This window comes from Carcharodon carcharias, chromosome 17, assembly GCF_017639515.1.
Source record: "Carcharodon carcharias isolate sCarCar2 chromosome 17, sCarCar2.pri, whole genome shotgun sequence".
Taxonomy (NCBI): domain Eukaryota; kingdom Metazoa; phylum Chordata; class Chondrichthyes; order Lamniformes; family Lamnidae; genus Carcharodon; species Carcharodon carcharias.
In genome coordinates, this window is record NC_054483.1 from 66,146,693 (window position 1) to 66,169,905 (window position 23,213).

General features: G+C 43.4%; 1 protein-coding gene and 1 pseudogene across 1 annotated transcript in view; both read left to right on the top strand.

Moving 5' to 3' along the window:
- Window positions 1-23,213, top strand: part of pdzd8 (PDZ domain containing 8) — a 232,257-nt gene that overhangs the window by 69,415 nt on the left and 139,629 nt on the right. Inside the window, exon 2 of the mRNA XM_041210160.1 lies at window positions 7,751-7,873. Within this exon, the coding sequence (XP_041066094.1) occupies window positions 7,751-7,873 (123 nt within the window). The remainder of the gene's footprint in view (window positions 1-7,750; window positions 7,874-23,213) is intronic.
- LOC121290021 lies at window positions 19,971-20,283 on the top strand (annotated as a pseudogene).

Below are 23,213 nucleotides of genomic sequence, written 5' to 3' on the forward strand. Positions count from 1 at the left end.
TAGCTCAGATGTTTCTCATGTGTTGGTACAGACTCGATGGGCCGAAGGGCCTCTACTGCACTGTGATTCTGTGATGAGGGAGATTCCGGGGACTAATTTTAGTCCATATTTAATATAGAAATTGAGGATATTCCATCAAGTTTAAATCAGGATTTGCCAGGATATTATGCAAATTGCTCAATTGCAGCTAAAAATGCTCTGTGATTCCCTAAATCTGAGCATAAGAGTTGCAAATGAGGCCAGCCTATGTTTCCATGGCTACAGGATTATAACGATGAGCCCTGGCATCAGCCTGTAAACCTACAGAGCTCTGCCTGACAGCAAGATACTTCCGATAGACCAGGTTGATCTACTTTCCACAAGGTTCGTGGAAACTAGAAGGCATTCCATGACCTAGTTCTGAATACAGATGCCAATAAAATCATCACCCAAGTTTTGAAACACAAACCATCTTTCATGCCTGTAAAAGGGCTTCCAACTGCTAATACTCGAGCTAGTCATAAGATTGCAGTGATCGCCAGTAGCTGAAACTTGCCATTCATGTTTTTATTGCTGCCAGAGCCAATGATGATTATCCTGGGGTGCAGGTAGGGTAGCTAAGTGGAAGGGGATGTTTACTGGCTTCCAATGATGTTCCTAAACATTAAGTGCAGCCTGATGTTGGTTCTCTTGTAGAATTCCCCAAGGTGACTTATTGACTATGAGTTCACTTCTTCTTTCCTAAAGGCACTGACTAATATTGGGGGGACAGTTCCAATGAAGCAACTGGCTTCTGGTACCTTGTCATTCTTCTTGTTTAACCTGCATTACTTTTATAGGCTGATTACGCAACAGCAGCCGATTTATAATTGAGCGTGATCCTGTGCTGACACATCGTTCATGTGTCACTATTTTCAGCAGGGATCACTGAGAAGTGGCCAGAATGAGGAATTGTTGCTGATCATCTTTTATGGTTTCATGTTTCCTTTAGCAGAGTTTTCACAGTTTGTTTGAAGTTAAATATTTTATTAAACAATGGAGGTAATATTGCAGGAATAAAAGAATAGATTTTCCTAGATGATTTTTTTTTTGTTTTCTCCCTCCGCACTTCCCCCATGCCCCCCCACTTCCGCCACCCTGGCTCCCCAACAAAAGGATTAGGTTTCAGATCATTTGTGACTATCCAGAAACCTAAACCAGCTTATCAACCAGTCACACTTCAGACTTCCAATTTGCAATTTGCCCCAGACATTAGGTGGGAACTGCAGATCTTTGAAAATAGCCACTTTCACTTGGTTATGAAAATAGCCACTGAACCATGTTGCATATACATTTCCATGGCTATACGCTTCAGACTAATCCTTGATTTCTAGATATTTTAACAATTTAAGATCTATCTTTGTGAGAGCAAACTCTTGCAATTTAACTGGCGAGCTGTCCTTAAATTTGTAGCAGTTTTTACACAGCAAAACTTCCTCATACATATATAGAAAGCAGCTTTTCTAATAGGATTACATAAAATGACATAACATGTACTGCATAGAAGTAGGCCATTCAGCACCTCCGGTCTTAACATTGTTAATATTTTGCATGACCCTACTCGCATGCCTCATCTATCTCTATCAGCAAGCTTTCAATTCCTTGCTCCCTCATGTGTTTATCCAGCTTCCTCTTAAACACATCCATGCTTTCAACTCAACTATTCCCTGTGGCACTGAGCTGTACATTCTAACCACGCTTTGGGCAAAGAGGGTTCTCCTGAATTCCTTCATGAATTTACCAGTGAATTTCTTATAATTATGACCCCTAGCTTTGGTCTCCCCCACCATGATATCAAACGTATCATTGAATTCTGGTTCAACAATGACTTGAGCTGAGTAAATGTACAAGAGGTACAAATTACTTTTTGACATAGAAAAGACAACCTGGGAGCTGGTATAGTCTTTAATGTGAAAGGCAACCTGACTTTAATGAATATGGACTCACCTGGCTCAGGTGTCACTTAGAAAAATGAATGGGTGTGCCAGTCACCATGGATGAAACCGTGTGCTGCCTACATGTAATTCCTTGTCACAAAGGTACGTCAGTTCCTTGAACTAAGCCTGTAATGGGACACAAGTTCTATGCTATATATGTTAAGGTATTTTTAATAGGACTGTAAGAGTGTGCTTTTAAACTGCTTGTGGAAATGAAACAAAATAAATGTGGACCTTTCATTAACAAAATGGCAGCAACTAGTTTATTTTCATCAAATTAATGACCACTTTACATGAATCACCTTTTTAAGTTTGTGATTTCTTGGCAAGGCAAATAAATATCTTACGTGATAAGATAACACTTTGAGGGTTTCTTATGCAAGTATTTACTTGTGATGTGTGTCAGGTAAATTTTTAAATTCTCTTTTAGAGTGCTAAAGAAATCATAATCAATTGGTTATTGTGTAGAACACAAAAACATTATACATGCTCATGTATTGATTTGCACAGTCTCCTATTTACCCCACCCTTTCAATGGCCAATGAGAGCAGTAGACCTTAAGTAACTTCCCAAGCACAGATGCTCATGGACCATCCTCATTTGCACATTTTTATGTTGTTTTATTGAGGTATTTTTCTCCATGTTAAATTTGAAATAACAAAATTACCATAATCAGAGCCAAAATGTTCAATACTGTTAATAGAAACATTGAAGGGGATAGCTGGCCTTGTTTGTCCTCAACTTCTGTGATATCCATATGCTGATATTGTATGTACTTTCAAGACAATTCTTTTTATAATTATATATTTTAAACCATTCCAGTCACTGATGTAAATGAATGAGGAAACTTGGGGTGTTTTCTTACATTACAGGCATTACATAAATTAGTTGTTTTTAAATACTTCGTGCAGGTGGTTGTGTTACTTTATTGCTCAATGTTGGGACAACTGCCTTTCCTAATTTACACAAATGACCTAGATTCATAAACTCAGTGCAAAGTGGTAACATTTAAAGATATTGCCAAACTAGAAGGAGAGCTGGAATTGGAAGAAACAGCTCAGAAGTTGTTAGATTGAGTTGTACAAAATAAATAAAGTGGTCAGAGCATTGGCAGATGGAATTTAATGTAATGAAGTGTAAGGTGATAAATTTGAGGAAGGAAAAAATAGATGACATACAGACTCCATTACCAGTGTTGAGGTAGCTAAGGATGACACTAAACATGTCAAACCAATACAGTGCTGCCATTAAAGCTGATGTTGAAATAATTAGACAAACAGTAGAATACAAGTTAGAGGAAGATCAAACTGTATAGTTCTCTGTCAGACCACATCTTGAATACTGTATCCAGTTCTGGTTGCCAGAAAACTAGACCCTCACATGCAGGAGGCAGCATAGGGGAGTGGTTAAAGCTGATCTTCAGTATCAGAGGGATAAGTTATGAGATAGAACTATGGAGATTGGGTCTTTTCAAATTGAAAAGAGAAAATATTGTTGAGTGTAGGTGCTGTCCAATCATCACCATAACTTCTTTCGCACCTGGCACCATTACCCCTGGAGTCCACCTCTTCATCTAAGTGCTGTCCTTTATAATTCTTGGATGTTTGCTCTGCTTCCACTTGTGTGTTTACAGCACCCAGTTCTACCTCTCCATTGTCAATATTGCCTCTGTTGCCAGGGTGCTTGTCTGATGTGAAGTTGTGCATGGGCCACAATGTCCACCAGTTAAGCATTGGGAAAAGTCGAGCCATTTTCTTAAACACCCAACACAAGCTGTGTACCCTTCCTAGTGATTCCATCCACCTGCTTGTGCATTGTCTCCTGTCATCCCATTGGATCAGAAGCTGAGCCTCCAATGAACGTACACTGCATTACCAACACTGCTCCTGCCTCAGTGCATTAGCTATATAAGCCTTCATGCATGCTTTTTGTCACAGTCATATTTCACTATTATAATGTTCCCCTGGCCTCCCATCTTCCAGCCTCAGCTCATCCAGTACTCTGCTGCCATATCTTATCCTACAAGAGGAAAGTTCACATATTACCCCTGTCCTTGATGACTCACACTGGCTTCTGATCCCCCAACACCTCCAATTTAACATTCATCCTTGAGTTTAAATCTCTCCATGGTTTTCCCCCTTCTATCCCCATAATCCCCTCCAGCTCAACATCCTCTCCCTAAACTTTTTGTTTCTCTGACTCTGACCTTTTGTGACTCGGCCCTCTCTTTGCTGCACCATTGGTGGTTATATCTTCAGAATTCTAGGACTCATGAATTTCTTCCTGGAATTGTTGTCGCCGCTACCTTTACTGCAAGACCATTTAAAGCTTTTGCATTAATGTCCTGTTTCCCTTTTATTGAGTTACCCACGTCTCCTTGTCCTGAAGTTGTGATTTAACATAAACTGCTATAATGGGCCAGTCCATAAGGTAAAAAGCATTAAATCAGTGCAAAAATTCGCAGATGGGTATGCATTTCTTTTTGATCTTGTGTGCAAGTGATCATTTCATCTACTAGAGGAATTGTGTGATTAGGAAAGGTGATTACAGTAACTAGTATATTTGACTTGCACATAAAATGATGTTGAATTAGAGGGTAGAATTCCGTTGCAGACATGCCAACTATTCAAATCCAAACTTGGAGCCATTCTGCTAGAGCCAAAGTTACAGGTTACCTTGTTGCTCCTGTCTTGAACATTCATACCATTTGGGAACCAGACTATATTTATGTGCAGCTGGAGAGCATTTTCGATTGTACCTGTTCTACTATATACTACATTTTAACCCATTAAATAATAATAACAGAATCTTTGAAATTCAGGGATTGTTGTATCTTTCACAGTGGTGACTATAGATGCTGATATGGTATAATATGTTGATGCCTGTAACTTCTTCTCCCTCACCACAAGTGTCAAGAAAACTGGTCAGGGAGAACAAGGTCTTGCACCTCTTCCCCTGATCACACAAAATAACTGGAAGTAGTTAGCAAATTCTGCTACCTTTAAGTCCATGGAGACGGACAATATGTCCCTTGATGCAGAGATCAATATGCACATAGGGAAAGCAGTTACCACCTTCGGCTGACTTGTGAAATGTGCATGCAATAGCACCAAGCTGACCCTTAGAATGAAGCTGATGGTTTATCAGGCCTGAGTTCTCAGCACTTTGTTGTTAGGCCGGGAAACATGGGTGACTTAAAGCTACCAGGAAAAAAAGCTCAACAATTTTTATCTTTGCTGTCTGTGGTGCATCATAGGTATATTCTAGCAGGACCAAGTCACAAATGTGGCAGTCCTTTCAGAGCTCCTAAGTGTGTTGGCACTAAAATCAGCGGGGAGCCCAACTATTTCTGCGAGCTTGACATGAAGGCTCTAAACATTGACTATCGCACCTGGGAGTCACTAGCTGGCAAAAGAGGGAAACGGCGACATCTCCTGTGGGTTGGCATGAACCACATGCTGACCAATGGTTTGGTAGCAGGCGCCAATGCCGAAAACAGCAACCCACAGTAACACTTGGCAGCTTTATGTGTAGCACTTGTGGTAAAACCTGCCTCTCAAGAATTGACCATCACAGCCGTCAGCAAAGATGCATCAAGTGAAGAAACGCCTAAGTGGGTTATTTGTTGCGTGTCCATCATCTCTCATTGATGGAACATTGCCGACGAGGAGCATAATACGAATATTCATTCTGTCATTGCTTTCTGTTTTGACTTAGCCCAAGATTCTCAAGCTTCACTGTGTATTTGGGTAATTGTCAGTACCTGTTACATAAGAAAAAAAATCAGAAGAAATAGGAGCAGGAGTAAAATATATGGTCCTTTGAGCCTGCTTTGCCACTACGATCATGGCTGATCATGGACCATAACTCCACTCTCCTGCCCGCTTCTCTTCCCATATTCTTTGATTCTCTAAGAGGTCCAAAACCTGTCTATCTAAACCTTAAATATATTCAACAATGGAGCACCCATAGCCCTCTGGGATAGAAAATTTCTTGGATTCACAACCCTTTGAGTGAAGAAATTTCTCTCTCTTTCACTACTAAATGATCTGCCCCTTCAGGTGTCATATATGCAAATCTGTGTCACACTTTATATAGGTATGAAGCAAACCAATCATTGGGATGCACTCAGAAACAACCTCTGCACTTTATTGATACAAGTCAAATCATCTTTAACTTCTGACTAAATATAGCAATCACATTATGACCAATTCCATTGGAGGTCTGCTCGTGTATTGTACCTCGAGTATGTCTGCCACGCAGCAGATGTCACATTTGTCACAGGTGCAAGCCACTGTTCCAAATAAGAGGTTAGCCAAATGTAATATCAGGTGCTTATGACCAGGAGCCTGAAAGTCATAATCTGCAAAGTGTCCTCACTAAGCATCAGTTTAACACTGCTTGGCGTGGTCATGCTTACTTTATATCATTGCCCTTGGACGGACACGTGCTATATCTATACACATGATGTCTAGCTTTAGAAGAACAGGAGCCTTATCATCATCTGACTCATTGTGAGCAAAGCTACAGGAGATTCGTGAGTATGAAATAACTTCATATTCATCACCATTCGAGCATTTACAGAATTACTGATCCAGAGTAACAGAAGAGGAGGCTTCATTCCTTTATTTAGATTTTCATTTCTCAACAACTTGAATCTTGTTAGCATAGTATGGCTATCATTTCTCACACTTTAACCAAAGCCTTTGTGTAGCTTTTTCAATTTAAATTGAACTGCGGCATGAGCGATTAAATTTAAGTGCCACTTTTTATTAATTTAAATGTTCATCTGACCATAAATATTCTTGGTAAAATAATATAAATATATTGTGTTAGAGTTCAATTATATTTGCTCAAATGTCTGAAGCGCATACGATGGTGAAACCTAGGATTGACAGTCACTGCCAATACAGAACGAATACAGTAACAATAATGCAGGTCTGACTGTCGGTGGGCAACACTTTCTCTTCTCATTGTGAAAATAAAAGCACTATTTTGTTGTGTAGTTTGGCATGTATTCTGGCTATTGCAGTTGCATTTTCCTCAGCCACAGAGCATAGTAGTATTGTACGTGAATTTGTATGCTTAATAGTATCAATTTTGAATTGTGCAGCAAAGAATATGTTTCAAAAACTATTGGATCTTTTGGAGAAGACATCACAGCCACGCTTGAACTTATAAATGCCAACTACTACAGATGTTTTCTTCCAACGGGGTCATTGACACTCTGGCTATTTTTACTCTTGTTGTGACTAATCCGGGGCAATAAGGTTCATTGCAGCACCCCTGTAGATGTTTGTGATCTGCTGGGGACTGAACCTGAAACTTTCCTGACCTGTAATACTTAGCTACTTATTGGATAAATTCTGTATCGACCTTTTGTGAAAATACGATGAAGAAACATCACTATTATGCTAGTAGTCATGTCCTTCCTGTTATGTCAAAAGGAAAATTCTCAATTAATGAGCAGCATGGGACAGACTCAAATATAAGGCATTTCAATTGTTATCCAAAAATTTATAGTTAAATGTAGCAAAGTGGGGAAAGCAGCAATTACGTCAATCTCTGGGCATATTCCCTATCTTATAGTATGTGGTAGATATCCTTGTGCAAAACAGGAGTGATACCTCATGGTATTGCTCATCTGTGCACATTAAGAATGCAGTTTAATTAACTGGGTGTTAATGAAGGTTTAACTGTAACGACTGCTTTATAATTAAAGATGAACAATATTAAAACAAAATAAAAATGTTTTCAAAAGAAAAATATTGCTATTTTTTCCTTTTGCTTTTCAGGTACAAACCATTCTTTCCGTACCAAGTCCTTCCAACGGTAAATGCAGCAAACAGTGACCTTTACATGCAAGACTCGAGCATCATCGAAGGACGCCTAAAAGTCACAGTGGTTGAGTGCAGCAGGTATGTAGGCCAGCATGACATTCCTTGGATAGAAGGGAAAATATATTCTATTATGTTAATCAACACTTTTTGTCCTTCGAATGGGAAATGTAATCACATGGTTTTTGCTGTTCTTGTTTTTCATTTAAATTTTCTTTCCTTTCGAAATTCTCCTTGCTATTTTCAACATTTTTCAACAGTCTACCTGTTTTTTATCTTTCCCTAGTTTTTTGGTGCTTTCTTTGTCATTCTAGAATTTCCATTCACTTGTCTTCAACTTTTCGTAATCATTTTCCCTTTAATTTTTGTTCAACTCAGGGTATGAGATCTAGATGTGGGTGAATTAAGCTAAGAACCTTGGCTGGCTGTTAGCTGCTTGACTGAGTTAGGAAGGCTTGGGTTCAGGTCCCATTCCAGAAATTTGAGCTCATGATATAGGATGAAGCTTCAATGCAACACTGAGGGGGTGCTGTACTTTTGGAGGTACCATTCTTTTCCCAGTTAGATGTTAAAAAATACACGTCACTATTTGAAGAAAAGCAGGGGAGTTCTCTTGGAGCTCTGGTCAACATTTATTCCTCATTCAAAGGTCATTTATCCCACTGCTATTTGCGGAATCTTGCTATTTGCAATTTGCAGCATTTTCCCATATTGTAAAAGTGACTACAGTTCAAAAGTAGAACAAGAACAAAAATACCTGGAAAAACTCAGCAGGTCTGACAGCACCTGCAGAGAGGAATACAGTTAGCGTTTTGAGTCCAAATGACTGTTCATCAGAACTAAGGAAAAATAGAAAAGAGGTGAAATATAAGCTGGTTTAAAGGTGGGGGGGGTGGGACAAGTAGAGCTGGATAGAGGGCCAGTGATAGGTGGAGATTGTCAAAAGATGTCATAGACAAAAGAACAAAGAGGTGTTAACAGTGGTGATATTAGCTAAGAAATGTGCTAATGGTGACATTAAGGGTGGAAAGCAGGACGAGCAAGGGACAGATAGCCATAGTAGGGGTGGGGTGGGTGGGAATCGAAATAGGCTAAAAGATAGAGATAAAACAATGGAAGGAAATACATTTAAAAATAATGGAAATATGTGGGAAAAGAAAAATATATATAAATTATTGGAAAAAGGGAAATCGGAAAGGGGGTGGGTAAGGAGGAGAGAGTTCATGATCTAAAGCTGTTGAACTCAATAGTCAGTCCGGAAGGCTGTAAAGTTCCTAGTCGGAAGATGAGGTGCTGTTCCTCCAGTTTGCGTTAAGCTTCACTGGAACATTGCAGCAGGCCAAGGATGGACATATGGACGTGAGGGCAGGGCGGAGTGTTGAAATGGCAAGTGACTGGGTCATGCTTGCGGACAGACTGAAGGTGTTCCACAAAGCGGTCACCCAGTCTGCGTTTGATCTCTCCAATGTAGAGGAAACCACATTGGGAGCAGCGAATCCGGTAGATTAAATTGAGGGAAGTACAAGTGAAATGCTGCTTTACTTGAAAGGAGTGTTTGGGCCCTTGGACGGTGAGGAGAGGGGAAGTAAAGGGGCAGGTGTTGCACCTTCTGCGGTTGCATGGGAAGGTGCCGCTGGAGGGGGTTGAGGTGTAGGAGGTGATGGAGGAGTGGACAAGGGTGCCCCGGAGGAAATGATCCCTGCGGAATGCCGCCAGGAGTGGTGAATGGAAGATGTGTTTGCTGGTGGCATCATGCTGGAGTTGGCGGAAACAGCAGAGGATGATCCTTTGCATGAGGAGGCTGGTGGGGTTATAAGTGAGGACAAGGAGGACCCTATCATGGTTCTGGGAGGGAAAGGAAGGTGTGAGGGCGGATGTGCAGGAGATGTGCCGGACACGGTTGAGGGCCCTGTCAACCACCGTGGGTGGAAAACCTCAGTTAAGGAAGAAGGAAGACATGTCAGAGGAACTGTTTTTGAAAGTGGCATCATCAGAACAGATACGACGGAGGCAAAAGAACTGAGAGAATGGGATGGAGTCCTTACGGGAAGCAGGACGTGAGGAGCTGTAGTCAATGTAGCTGTGGGAGTCGGTAGGCTTGTAATGAATATTGGTGGACATTCTATCACCAGAAATTGAGACTGAGAGGTCAAGAAAGGGAAGGGAAGTGTCAGAGATGGGCCATGTGAAAATGACGGAGGGGTGGAAATTGGAAGCAAAGTTAGTAATTTTTTCCAGGTCCAGAGAAGAACATGAAGCAGCACCGAAGCAGTCATCGATGTACTGGAGAAAGAGTTGTCGGAGGGGGCCTGAGTAGGACTGGAAAAAGAATGTTCCACATACCCCATAAAGAGACAGGCATAGCTGGGGCCCATGCGGGTACCCATAGCCACACCTTTTATTTGGAGGAAGTGAGACGAGTTTAAGGCGAAATTGTTCAGTGTGAGAACAAATTCAGCCAGACGGAGGAGAGTAGTGGTGGATGGGGATTGTTCGGGCCTCTGTTCGAGGAAAAAGTGGAGAGCCCTCAGACCATCCCGGTGGGGGATGGAAGTGTAGAGGGATTGGATGTCCGTGGTGAAGAGGAAGCGGTTGGGGCCAGGGAACTGGAAATTGTTGATATGACCATGGGCATGAGAGGATTCACGGTTGTAGGTGGGAAGAGACTGGACAAGGGGAGGGAGAATGGAGTCAAGATAGCAAGAAATGAGTTCCGTGGGGCAGGAACAGGCCGACACTATCGGCCTGCCGGGACAGTCCTGTTTGTGGATTTTCAGTAGGAAGTAGAAGCGGGCCGTCTGAGGTTGGGAGACTGAGGTTGGAAGCTATGGAGGGAAGATCTCCAGAGGAGATGAGTTCAGTGACAGTCCTGGAAACAATGGCTTGATGTTCAGTCGTGGGGTCATGGTCCAGGGGGAGGCAGGAGGAAGTGTCTGCGAGTTGACGCTCAGCCTCTGCGAGATAGAGGTCAGTGCGCCAGACAACAACAGCACCACCCTTGTCAGCAGGTTTGATGACAAAGTCAGGATTGGACCTGAGAGAACAGAGTGCTCTCCGCTCCTTCCTCGAACAAAGGCCCGAACAATCCCCATCCACCACTACTCTCCTCCATCTGGCTGAACTTGTTCTCTCACTGAACAATTTCTCCTTAAACTCGTCTCACTTCCTCCAAATAAAAGGTGTGGCTATGGGTACCCGCATGAGCCCCAGTTATAACTGTCTCTTTATGGGGTATGTGGAACATTCCTTGTTCCAGTCCTACTCTGGCCCCCTCCCACAATTCTTCCTCCAGTACATCAATGACTGCTTTGGTGCTGCTTCATGCTCTCGTCTGGACCTGGAAACATTTACTAATTTTGCTTCCAATTTCCACCCCTCCATCATTTTCACATGGTTCGTCTCTGACACTTCTTCCTTTCTCAATTTCTGGTGATAGACTGTCCACCAATATTCATTACAAGCCTACCGACTCCCACAGCTACCTTGACTACAGCTCCTCACACCCCGCTTCCAATAAGGACTTCATCCCTTCGCCTCTGTTGCATCTGTTCTGACGATGCCACTTTCAAAAACAGTTCTTCTGACATGTCTTCCTTCTTCCTTAACCGAGGTTTTCCACCCACGGTGGTTGACAGGGCCCTCAACCGTGTCCGGCTCATCTCCTGCACATCCGCCCTCACAACTTCCTTTCCCTCCCAGAACCATGATAGGGTCCTCCTTGTCCTCACTTATCACCCCACTAGCCTCCTCATTCAAAGGATCACCCTCCGCCATTTCTGCCAACTCCAGTATGATGCCACAACCAAACACATCTTCCCTTCACCACCTCTAGCGGCATTCCGCAGGGATTGTTTCCTCCGGGACACCCTGGTCCACTCCTCCATCACCCACTACACGTCAACCCCCTCCCACGGCACCTTCCCATGCAACCGCAGAAGATGCAACACCTGCCCCTTTACTTCCCCTCTCCTCACCATCCAAGGGCCCAAACACTCCTTTCACATGAAGCAGCATTTCACTTGCACTTCCCTCAATTTAGTCTATTGCATTCACTGCTCCCAATGTGGTTTCCTCTACATTGGAGAGATCAAACGCAGACTGGGTGACCGCTTTGTGGAACACCTTCAGTCTGTCCGCAAGCATGACCCAGACCTCCCTGTCGCTTGCCATATCAACACTCCACCCTGCTCTCATGTCCATATGTCCATCCTTGGCCTGCTGCAATGTTCCAGTGAAGCTCAACGCAAACTGGAGGAACAGCACCTCATCTTCCGACTAGCTACTTTACAGCCTTCCGGACTGAATATTGAGTTCAACAGCTTTAAATCATGAACTCTCTCCTCCTTCCCCACCCCCTTTCCGATTTCCCTTTTTCCAATAATTTATATATATTTTTCTTTTCCCACATATTTCCATTGTTTTTAAATGTATTTCCATCCATTGTTTTATCTCTGCCTATTAGCTGATTTCCGCCCCCACACCCCCAATAGGGCTGTCTGTTCCTTGCTCGTCCTGCTTTCCACCCTTACTGTCACCATTAGCACATTTCTTAGCTAATATCACCACCATCAACACTTCTTTGTCCTTTTGTTTATGACGTCTTTTGGCAATCTCCACCTATCTCTGGCCTTCTGTCCGGCTGTACCTGTCCCACCCGCCCCCCCCAAACCAGCTTATAATTTCACCTCTTTTCTATTTTTCCTTAGTTCTGATGAAGAGTCATTCGGACCCGAAACCTTAACTGTATTCCTCCCCGCAGATGCTGTCAGACCTGCTGAGTTTTTCCAGATATTTTTGCTTTTGTTCTAGATTTCCAGCATCCGCAGTATTTTGCTTTTATCTTAAAGTTCAAAAGTACTTTGGCCGGAGATCTCTGGAAGCCATGAAAGGTTTTTGTTTTGTTTTTTCTTTCATGGGATGTGGACATTGCTTGCTGGGACAGCATTTATTTCCCATACCTAATTGCCCTTGAGAAGGTGTTGGTGAGCTGCCGCCTTAAACCGCTGCAGTTCATGTCGGTACACCTGCAGTTAGGGAGGAGTTCCAGGATTTTGACCCAGTGACAGTGAAGGAATGGTGATATATTTCCAAGTCAGGGTGGTGTCTGGCTTGGAGGGGAACTTCCAGGTGGTGGTGTTCCCATGTGTCTGCTGCCCTTGTCCTTTTTTGTGGTAGCGCCCTTGGGTTTGGGAAGTGCTCTTTAAGGAGCCTCAGTGAGTTGCTGCAGTGGATCTTGAAGATGGTACACACTGCTGCCACTCTGCGTTGGTGGTGGGGGGAGTGTTTGCGGTTGGGGTGCCATTAAGTGGGCTGCTTTGTCTTGGATGGTAGTCAGCTTCTTGAATTTGTTGGAGCTGCACTTATCCAGGGAAGCTAATGTCCCATCATATTCCTGACTTGTGCCCTGTCGATGGTGGACAGCACCCACCAAGAGAGGGCACTGATGAAAAGTGACTGAAGCATTCTGGGAGAAGTCAACGCAGTCACCACGACTCAGGAGGGAATCGAGGAGAAGGACTCTTGCACTCAACGTTTGAAAAAGAGCGCGGAGATTGAAAATAAAAGGCGGGGAAGCTGAAGAGGAGCGGCCGGCCCGTGAGCGGCCGGCCCGTGAGCGGCCGGCCCGTGAGCGGCCCAGTGAAGGAGTGGAGCTTTGAGGCTTTGGCTCAAGAGGCTTCGGCGAGCAGAGGCTGAGGACGAGCTTGCTCCCAGTGGGGTAGGGTGGGGTAAGGTCCTTTAAATAAATTAGGAGTATGTAATGGAGGCAGCAGTTGGGGCAGTCAAGTGCTCTGAATGCAGCATGTGGGAAGTCATGGGCAGCACAATTGTCCCTGATGACTACCCCTGCAAATGGTTCATCCAGCTGCAGCTCCTGAGAAGCTGAGTTAGGGAACATATGGGAGGCAGAGGCAGTAATAGACAGGAGTTTCAGGGAGACAGTCACCCCTAAAAGTCAGGAGGCAGGCAGCTGGGTGCATGTCAGGAGAGGGAAGGTGTATAGACAGAAAGAGCAGAGCACCCCTGTGGCCGTTCCCATCAACAATAGGTATACCGTTTTTGATACTGTTGGTGGGGATGATCTACCAGGGACAAGTTGTAGTGGTCACGTCTCTGGCACCGAGGCTAGACCCTCAGCTCAGAGAGGAAGGAGGGAAAAGAGGAGAGCAGTAGTGATAGGCGAGTTGATAGTTAGGGGGGCAAATAGGAGGTTCTGTGGGAGAGATCAAGAATCCCGGATGGTCTGTTGCCTCCCTGGTGCCAGGTCTGTGATATCTTGGATCGAGTTCTCAGTATTCTCAGGAGGGAGGGTGAGCAGCCAGATGTCGTGGTCCATGTAGGGACCAATGACGTGGATAGGAAGGAGGAGGAGGTCCTGCAAAGAGAGTTTAGGGAGTTAGGTGCTAAGTTGAAGGACAGGACCTCCAGGGTTACGATCTCAGGAGTGCAACGCGTGCTACGTGCTAGTGAGGCTAGAAATAGGAGGATAATGCAGCTAAATACGTGGCTAAGGAGATGGTGCAGGAAGGAGGGCATCATGTTTCTTGACAATTGGGCTCTGTTCCAAGGAAGTTGGGACCTGTTCTGATGGGATGGTTTGCACCTGAACTGGAGGGGGACTAACATCCTTGCAGGCAGGTTTGCTAATGCTGCTCCGGAGCGTTTAAACTAGATTTGCAGGGGGAGGGGAACCAGAGTGTTAGAGCAGATAGTGAGGTGGAGGAGGATAAAGATCAAACGAGGAATGCATGTATAGACAGAAATCAAGGGTCCATACGTGATAGAAATGTTCTCATGTGCATCTATTTCAATGCAAGGAGGATTGTCGGAAAGGCAAATGAGCTTAGGGCATGGAATGACACGTGGGATTACAACATTATTGCTATTAGTGAGACTTGGTTGCAGCTGGGGCAGGACTGGCAGCTCAATGTTCTGGGGTTTCGTTGTTTCAGACGTGATAGAGGGGGAGGGATGAAAAGGGGAGGAGTGGCATTACTAGTCAGGGAAAATATCACGGCTGTGCGTAAGCAGGACTGCCCGGAGGGCTCATCTACAGAGGCCATATGGGTGGAGCTGATGAATGGGAAAGGTGTGACCACACTAATAGGGTTGTATTGTAGACCGCCCAATAGTCAGAGAGAATTGGAGGAGCAAATCTGTAGAGAGATAGCAGACCGATGTAAGAAACAGAAAGTTGTGATAGTAGGAGATTTTAACTTTCCACATATTGACTGGGATTCCCATACTGTAAAAGGGCTGGATGGCTTGCCGTTTGTCAAATGTGTTCAGGAAAGTTTTCTAAATCAATATATAGAGGTACCAACGAGAGATGATGCAATACTTGACCTCCTATTAGGGAACCAGACCGGTCAGGTGACAGAAGTATGTGTAGGTGAACATTTTGGGTCTAGTGACCACATTTTCATTAGTTTTAAGCTAACTATGGATAAGGATAGGTCTGGTCCTCGAGTTGAGATTCTAAATTGGAGAAAGGCCAATTTTGTGGAAATGAGAAAGGATCTAGGAAGAATGGATTGGCATAAGTTGTTTTCTGGCAAGGATATGTTCAGTAAGTGGAAGGCATTCAAAGGCGAAATTTTGAGAGTGCAGAGTTTGCATGTGCCTGTCAGGATTAAAGGCAAAGTTAACAGGCATAGGGAACCTTAGTTTTCAAGGGATATTGGCGATCTGGTTAAGAAGAAGAGAGAGGTGTATAACAGGTATAGGCAACATGAAGCAAATGAGGTGCTTGTATAGAAAATGTAAGAAAATACTAAAAAAGGAAATCAGGAAGGCAAAAAGAAGACATGAGGTTGCTTTGGCAGATAACGTAAAGGTAAACCCGAAGGGTTTCTACAAGTATATTAAGAGTAAAAGGATAGTAAGGGACACAATTGGACCCCTTGAAGATCAGAGTGGTTGTCTATGTGTGGAGCCTCACGAGATGGGGGAGATCTTAAACAGTTTTTTTGCATCAGTATTTACTCAGGAAACTGGCATAGTGTACAAGGAAGGAAGGGAAACAAGCAGTAGTTTCATGGAACATATAGAGATTAAATAGGAGGAGGTGCTTGCTGCCTTACAACGAATAAAGGTAGATAAATCCCCCGGGCCTGACATGATATTCCCTCGGACCGTGAGGGACACTAGTGTAGAAATTGCAGAGGCCCTGGCAGAAATATTTAAAATGTCCTTAGCCACGGGTGAGGTGCCGGAGGATTGGAGGGTAGCTCATGTTGTTCCGCCATTTAAAAAAGGCTCCAAAAGCAAACCAGGTAATTACAGGCCAGTGAGCCTGACGTCAGTAGTAGGTAAGTTATTGGAAGGTGTTCTGAGAGATCGGATATATAATTATTTGGACAGCCAAGGGCTGATTAAGAATAGTCAGCCTGGCTTTGTGTGTGCTAGGTCGTGTTTAAGGAACCTTGTAGAGTTTTTCGAGGAGGTTACCAAGAAAGTAGATGAAGGAAAGGCTGTGGATGTTGTCTACATGGACTTAAGTAAGGCCTTTGACAAGGTCCCACATGGGAGGTTAGTTCAGAAGGTTCAGACACTTGGTATCCATGGAGAGGTTGTAAACTGGATTCAAAATTGGCTGTGTGGGAGAAGACAGAGAGTGGTAGTGGATGATTGCTTCTCAGACTGGAGGTCTGTGACTAGTGGTGTGCCTCAGGGATCTGTGCTGGGACCATTGTTGTTTGTTGTTTATATCAATGATTTGGATGATAATGTGGTGAATTGGATCAGCAAGTTTGCTGATGACACTAAGATTGGAGGCGTTGTGAACAGCGAGGAAGGCTTTCAAAGCTTGCAGAGAGATCTGGACCAACTGGAAAAATGGGCCAGAAAATGGCAGATGGAATTTAATGTGGGAAAGTGTGAGGTGTTACATTTTGGAAGGTCAAACCAAGGTAGGACATACACAGTAAATGGTAGGGCACTGAGGAGTGCGGAGGAACAAAGGGATCTGGGAGTTCAGATACATAGTTCCCTGAAAGTGGCATCACAGGTAGACAAGGTTGTAAAGAAAGCTTTTGGCATAATGGCCTTCATAAATCACTGTATTGAGTATAGGAGTTGGGATGTTATGGTGAGGTTGTATAAGACATTGGTGAGGCCAACATTGGAGTATTGTGTGCAGTTCTGGTCGCCTAACTACAGGAAGGATATTAGTAAGATTGAGAGAGTGCAGAGAAGATTTACTAGGATGTTGCCGGGTCTTAAGGAGTTGAGTTACAGCGAGAGATTAAACAGGTTAGGATTTTATTTCTTGGAGCGTAGAAGAATGAGGGGAGTTATGATAGAAGTTTACAAAATTATGAGGGGTATAGACAGAGTAAATGCGAGTAGGCTCTTTCCACTTAGATTAGGAGAAATAAACATGAGAGGACATGGCTTTAGGGTGAAAGGGGAAAGGTTTAGGGGGAACATTAGGGGGAACTTCTTCACTCAGAGAGTGGTGAGAGTGTGGAACGAGCTACCATCTGATGTGGTAAATGCGGGCTCACTCTTAAGTTTTAAGAATAAATTAGATAAATACATGGATGGGAGAGGTCTGGAGGATTATGGACTAGGGTCAATGGGACTAGCGGAATAATATCTCGGCACAGACTAGAAGGGCTGAATGGCCTGTTTTCTGTGCTGTAGTGTTCTATGGTTCTATGACAGGCTTTGGGGAGTCAGGAAGTGAGTTACTCGCCCAGGATTCCTAGCCTCTAACTTGCTCTTGTAGCCATGGTACTTATATGGCTAGTGCAGTTCAATGGTAACTCCCAGGATGTTGATAGTGGGGGAATTCAGCAATAGTAATGCCATTGAATGTCAAGGGGTGGTGGTTAGATTCTATCGCACTGGAGCTGGTCATTGCCTGGCACTTGTGTGGTGCCATTGTTAGTTGCCACTTGTCAGCCCAAGCCTGGATATTGTCCAGCCTGCGTCTTGCTGCATTTGAACACGAACTGCTTCAGTATCTGAGGAGTCACAAATGGTGCTGAACATTGCGGAATCATCAGCGAACATCCCCACTTCTGACCTTATGATAGAAAGAAGGTCACATTGATGAAGCAGCTGAGGATGGCTGGGCCTTGGACACTACTGTGAGGAACTTCTGCAGTGATGCGCTGGAACTGAGATTTGACCTCCAGTGACTACAGCCATCTTCCTTTGTGCTAGGTATGACTCCAACCAGCGGAGAGTTTGCGCCTGATTCCCATTGGCTCTAATTTTACGAGGGCTCCTTGATACCAGACTTGGACAAATGCTGCCTTGATGTCAAGGACAGTCACTCTCACCTCTGGAGTTCAGCACTTTTGTTCATGTTTGAACCAAGGCTGTAATGAGGTCAGGAGCTAAGTGATCTTGGTGGAACACAATCTGAACGTCAGTTTATTCTTTAATTCATTATCAACATCAAACACTCCAAGGTCAACTACACTACAACTAGATAAAGAGCAAAAACCCCCTCTACTCAGCCCCAACAATATGCCCCGGCTCATCTTTAGAAAAGCCCTCCCGATTGAACCAATGTGACATTTTTCCATTTCCTAAGGAAGATCAGAAGATAATTATGGATAAGATAGGCCATCAGCACATCTTCATCCGTCCATCCAGAATGACCTTGAAATCTCCACATTGCATTGTCTAGTTGGTTCTTAAATGATTTCACGGTATGATAATATTAGTACCAAATTTGCCTTTTATTTGTTTGAAACTGTACTTGGAGTATAATTTTGTCAGTTTCCAGATTTATCTTTATCATACTATTGAAACATTATATACCTCTCTGACCATCTGTCTGATGTCTCTTTTACAGACTAGAAGTCCTTAACTTCTCTTGTCTTTCCTCATAATTTAGATCTCTAACAGTTTGTGGCACTTCTTATGCGCTGTCTCCAATATTTCGTTACTTCCAATAATTCTGGTGATCAGAGCTGAGAGCACAACCTGGGATATTGTCAGAATAGATCACTGTACAGCCTGATCGTGAGAATCAGCCACTATGTGGCCTCTCTTCAGCAAGCTGCATCAAATTAGTCCCACACTGGGGGCACTTTTGTGTTGTAGGCCCCAGGCCCATTTTAGACTGCCCAAATGCATATTACACAGAACAGTTACAGCTCGCAACTAGTCTGAGCTGTATTTAAAATCAAGTCCTGGAGGTGAAAGGTGACTGCCTAACTCACTACATCACTCAGTTTCCTTTCTACAGAACTTATCACTTATTAGCTCCCTCTTTAGTTCCTTTGCCAAAGACTTGGATCCCAGCGTGCTGGCAAACATCTGGAATATTTCCCATTATTTATTGACACTAATAAAAGCCCTGAAACTCGGATGTCTGTCCAGGCACCATGTTTGTCACTTTCAGTCCACCACAGACTATATTTAAGAACTAGTTATAAAATTATGCCAGGAATGTAATTTTAAGTGGGTTAATAATGGAATGTTTAGAATCAGGACATGTTTACAGCAATAATTCTTTGTGCTTTGATAAAAATCCTTGAATTTGATTCTACATTGTGGAACCTTAGCGTACAAACATAATGCATTTGCCTGAATTTTTTTGCTTTTTAGAAGCAGTTAACCCAAATAGGCATTAATTCCTTATGCCACACCCTCCCATCCCCTTAATCCTCCCTATCCTTCTGTTCCCATCTCTTCCCTGCCTCCCCTCTCTTTTTATCCTTCCCTTGCCACTCTGTTCTCCTTCCCTCACCCTCTCGTTTCCCCCCTCCCCTCTCTCCTTGTCCATTTCTACTCTCCCTCCCTCAACCCCTCCCCCCTCCCCATCCTCGTCTCCTCGTTTCCCACCTCTCCGCCTCCCACCCCCTCGCCCACCTCCCACCCCCTCGCCTGCCCTCTCCCACATTCCATGTCCCTATTGTCTCAAGTTTTCCTTTCTCTTCCATCTCCGTCTGCCACATTCCCTTTCCCTACTTCTTCCCTACTTCTGTTCCTCCCCCCAAACACCCTACTATTTTGTCTTAACTACTTCTGTGCAAAACCCCAGGAGTTAAGAATAGAAAAATAAAATATTGTGTGTAAGGCCGAACACCAAAATTTGGAAGTTGTCATTCCTGCTAACGTTGAACAAAACTCTACCATGGCACACCCCTGGTACAACTGGTACCTGATAGGTAGATGCAATGTAATTGTGCTCTTTCCCAGAGGTGACATTGTGAAGATGGCAGAGGCAGCGCGGCGACTGGTGCAGAAAGTGGTGACCGATGACCCCAAGCTCACCCTGGCTGCTGCTAATTACTCTAAACCATGTCTGGCTATATGCTCGGGTGGAGGTGACGACTCCAACTCCTGGAGAAATCCCGGTGTCACTTGAAATCTTCAAGGGTCTTTTGGCATCATTTAAGGCTGGGAGTTACAAACATATAACTGTAAAGGATGCCCTGAGGAACACGCTTGTGGCCATGGAAATTGTGATGTGGTTTTACACTGGTGAGGTCATTAGCCGAAGAAGCTTGATTCGACATAATGTCTGAACTCTACCCTGTTTTGGACCAGCGTTCCATTGTAAATGAATGAATAAAATTTCAAATTAAATAAAGCCATTATTAGGGCTTAAAAAAAATAATTGATTTGCACCCACTCCTGAACAAAATGTATAGGTGGAATGCTAACACTAGGTGCTGTTCATATTAAGTGAATAAAGAAAACAGTAAAATAGAACCACAGAATAATTTAATAATAGAATGAATTATAGAATTGTCCCAGGATTTCCCTATTTTTATACTCCATTTCCTTTGAAATAAAGACCAACATTCCATTTGCCTTCCCTATTACCAGCTGGGATTCATGCACGAGGACCCCCAAATCTCTCTGTGTTGCAGCTTTCTGAAGTCTTTCTCCATTTAAATAATATTCAGCTCCTCTGTTCTTCCTGCAAAAGTGCATGACCTCGCATTTTCCCACATTATATTCCATCTGCCAAGTTTTTGCCCTCTCACTTAACCCGTCTGGACTCTTTGTGTCATCCTCATCACTTTTCTGTCACCTGCAAACTTGGCAATAGTACATTCACTTACCTCATCCAAGTCATTAATATATATTGTAAATAATTGTGGCCCCAGCACTGATCCCTGTGGCATTCCACTAGTTACAATTGCCATCCTGAAAAAGTCCCCCTTATCCCAAGTCTCTGTCTTTTATTAGTTAGCCAATCCTCTATCCATGCTAATATACAACCCAACACTATGGGCTCTTATCTTATTAAGCAGCCTTATGTGGGGTACCATATTGAACGCCTTTTGGAAATCCAAATATATTACACCTACTTGTTCCCCTTTATCTATCCTACTTGTTACCTCCTCAAAGAATTCTAATAAATTTGTCAGGCATGATTTCTCCTTCATGAAGCCATGTTGACTCTGATTATATTATGTATTTCTAAATGCTCTGCTATTACATCCTTTATAGTAGACTCTAATGTTTTCCCGATGACAGATTTTAAGCTAACTGGCCTATAGTTACCTGTTTTTTGTCTCCCTCAATTTTTAAACATGGGTTTACATTGACAGTTTTCCAATCCTCTGGGACTTTTCCAGAATCTAAGGATTTTTGGAAGGTTCCTACAAGTGCATCTACCAGTTCTGTTGCTACTTCCTTTAATAGCCTAGGATGCAACCCATCAAGTCCAGGGGCAGCCACATTGTTAGGTGTTTATTATAGACCCCCAGATAGTCTGCGGGAAATTGAGGAGCAAGTATGTGCACAATTTGCGGAGAGGTGTAAAAACAATAGTGTAATTATATTAGGTGATTTCAATTTTCCCAACATTAATTGGGAGAGACATGGTGTTAAGGGCTTGGATTACAAGTAGGTGTAATATATTTGGATTTCCAAAAGGCGTTCAATATGGTACCCCACATAAGGCTGCTTAATAAGATAAGAGCCCATAGTGTTGGGGTAGTATATTAGCATGGATAGAGGATTGGCTAACTAATAAAAGATCTTGAAATGTGTACAGGAGAACTTTTTAGGTCAATATGTAGAGGGTCCAGCAAGGGACAGCGCACTGCTGGACTTAATTCTGGGGAATGAACCAGGACAGGTGGTTGAAGTGGTGGTGGGGGAGCATTTTAGTGATAGCAACCACAGCATGGTACAATTTAAGCTTGTTATGGACAAAGAAATAGACAAGTTGCAAAAAAGATGTTTTGGATTGGGGGGAGAGCAGATTTTAGTAAAATAAGGCAGGATCTGGCCAAGGTAGACTGGGAACAGCTACTTGTGGGGATATCTACAGAAGAACAGTGGGAGGCATACAAAAAGGAAATGTGGAGGGTACAGGCTCAACGTATTCCCTCTAGGGTGATAGGAAGGAGTAACAAGCCCAGAGAACCACGGATGACACAGATATTCAAGATACGATGAGAAGGAAAAGAGAGGTTTTTAGCAGGTACAAGGGAAGCAAATCAGCAGAGGCATTAGTGGTGCAGGGTGGAGCTTAAGAAAGCAATTAGGAGAGCAAAGAGGGGATATGAGAAAGCTCTGACTGGTATAAGTAAGGAAAATCCCAAAATATTCTATAAGTATATCAACGGGAAGAGGATAACCAGGGAAAGAGTAGGGCCCATTAGGGACCAAGGGGGCAATCTGTTGTTGGAGCCAGAGGACGTCGGTAGAATGTTGAACGAATACTTCACATCCATCTTCACCCAAGAGAATGAGGATGAAGGTATGGAACTCGGGGAGAGAGATTGCGAGGTTCTTGAGCAAATTGATGTAGGGAGTGACAAGGTATTGGAGATGTTGACAGGCTTAAAAGTGGACAAATCTCCAAGTCCAGATGATTTGCGTCCTAGACTGCTGAGGGAGACAAGGGAGGAGATCGCAGAGGCTCTGATCCGAATTTTTAATTCCTCTCTGGCCACAGGGGAGGTGCCAGAGGACTGGAGAACATCTAATGTCATTCTGCTATTTAAGAAGGATTGTAGGGATAAGCCGGGGAACTACAGACCAGTGAGTCTCACGTCATTGTTAGGGAAACTATTGGAGAAAATTCTGAAGGAAAGAATCTATCACTACTTGGAGAGGCAAGGTTTGATCAGGGATAGTCAGCATAGCTTTGTCGGAGGGAGGTCATGCCTAACAAATTTGATTGAATTTTTTAGAGGAGGTGACCAGGTGTGTAGATGAGGGTAGTGCAGTTGATGTAGTTTACATGAATTTCAGCAAAGCCTTTGACAAGGTCCCATATGGGAGACTTATAAAGAAAGCAAAGGCACATGAGGTACAGGGTAATATGATACAGTGGATTCAAAATTGGCTTAGTTGTAGGAGACAGAGGGTGATGACAGAAGGATGCTTTAGTGACTGGAAGCCAATGTCCAGTGGCGTACCACAGGGATCTGTTCTGGTTCCCCTATTATTCATCATTTATATAAACAACATAGATGACTATGTCGGAGGT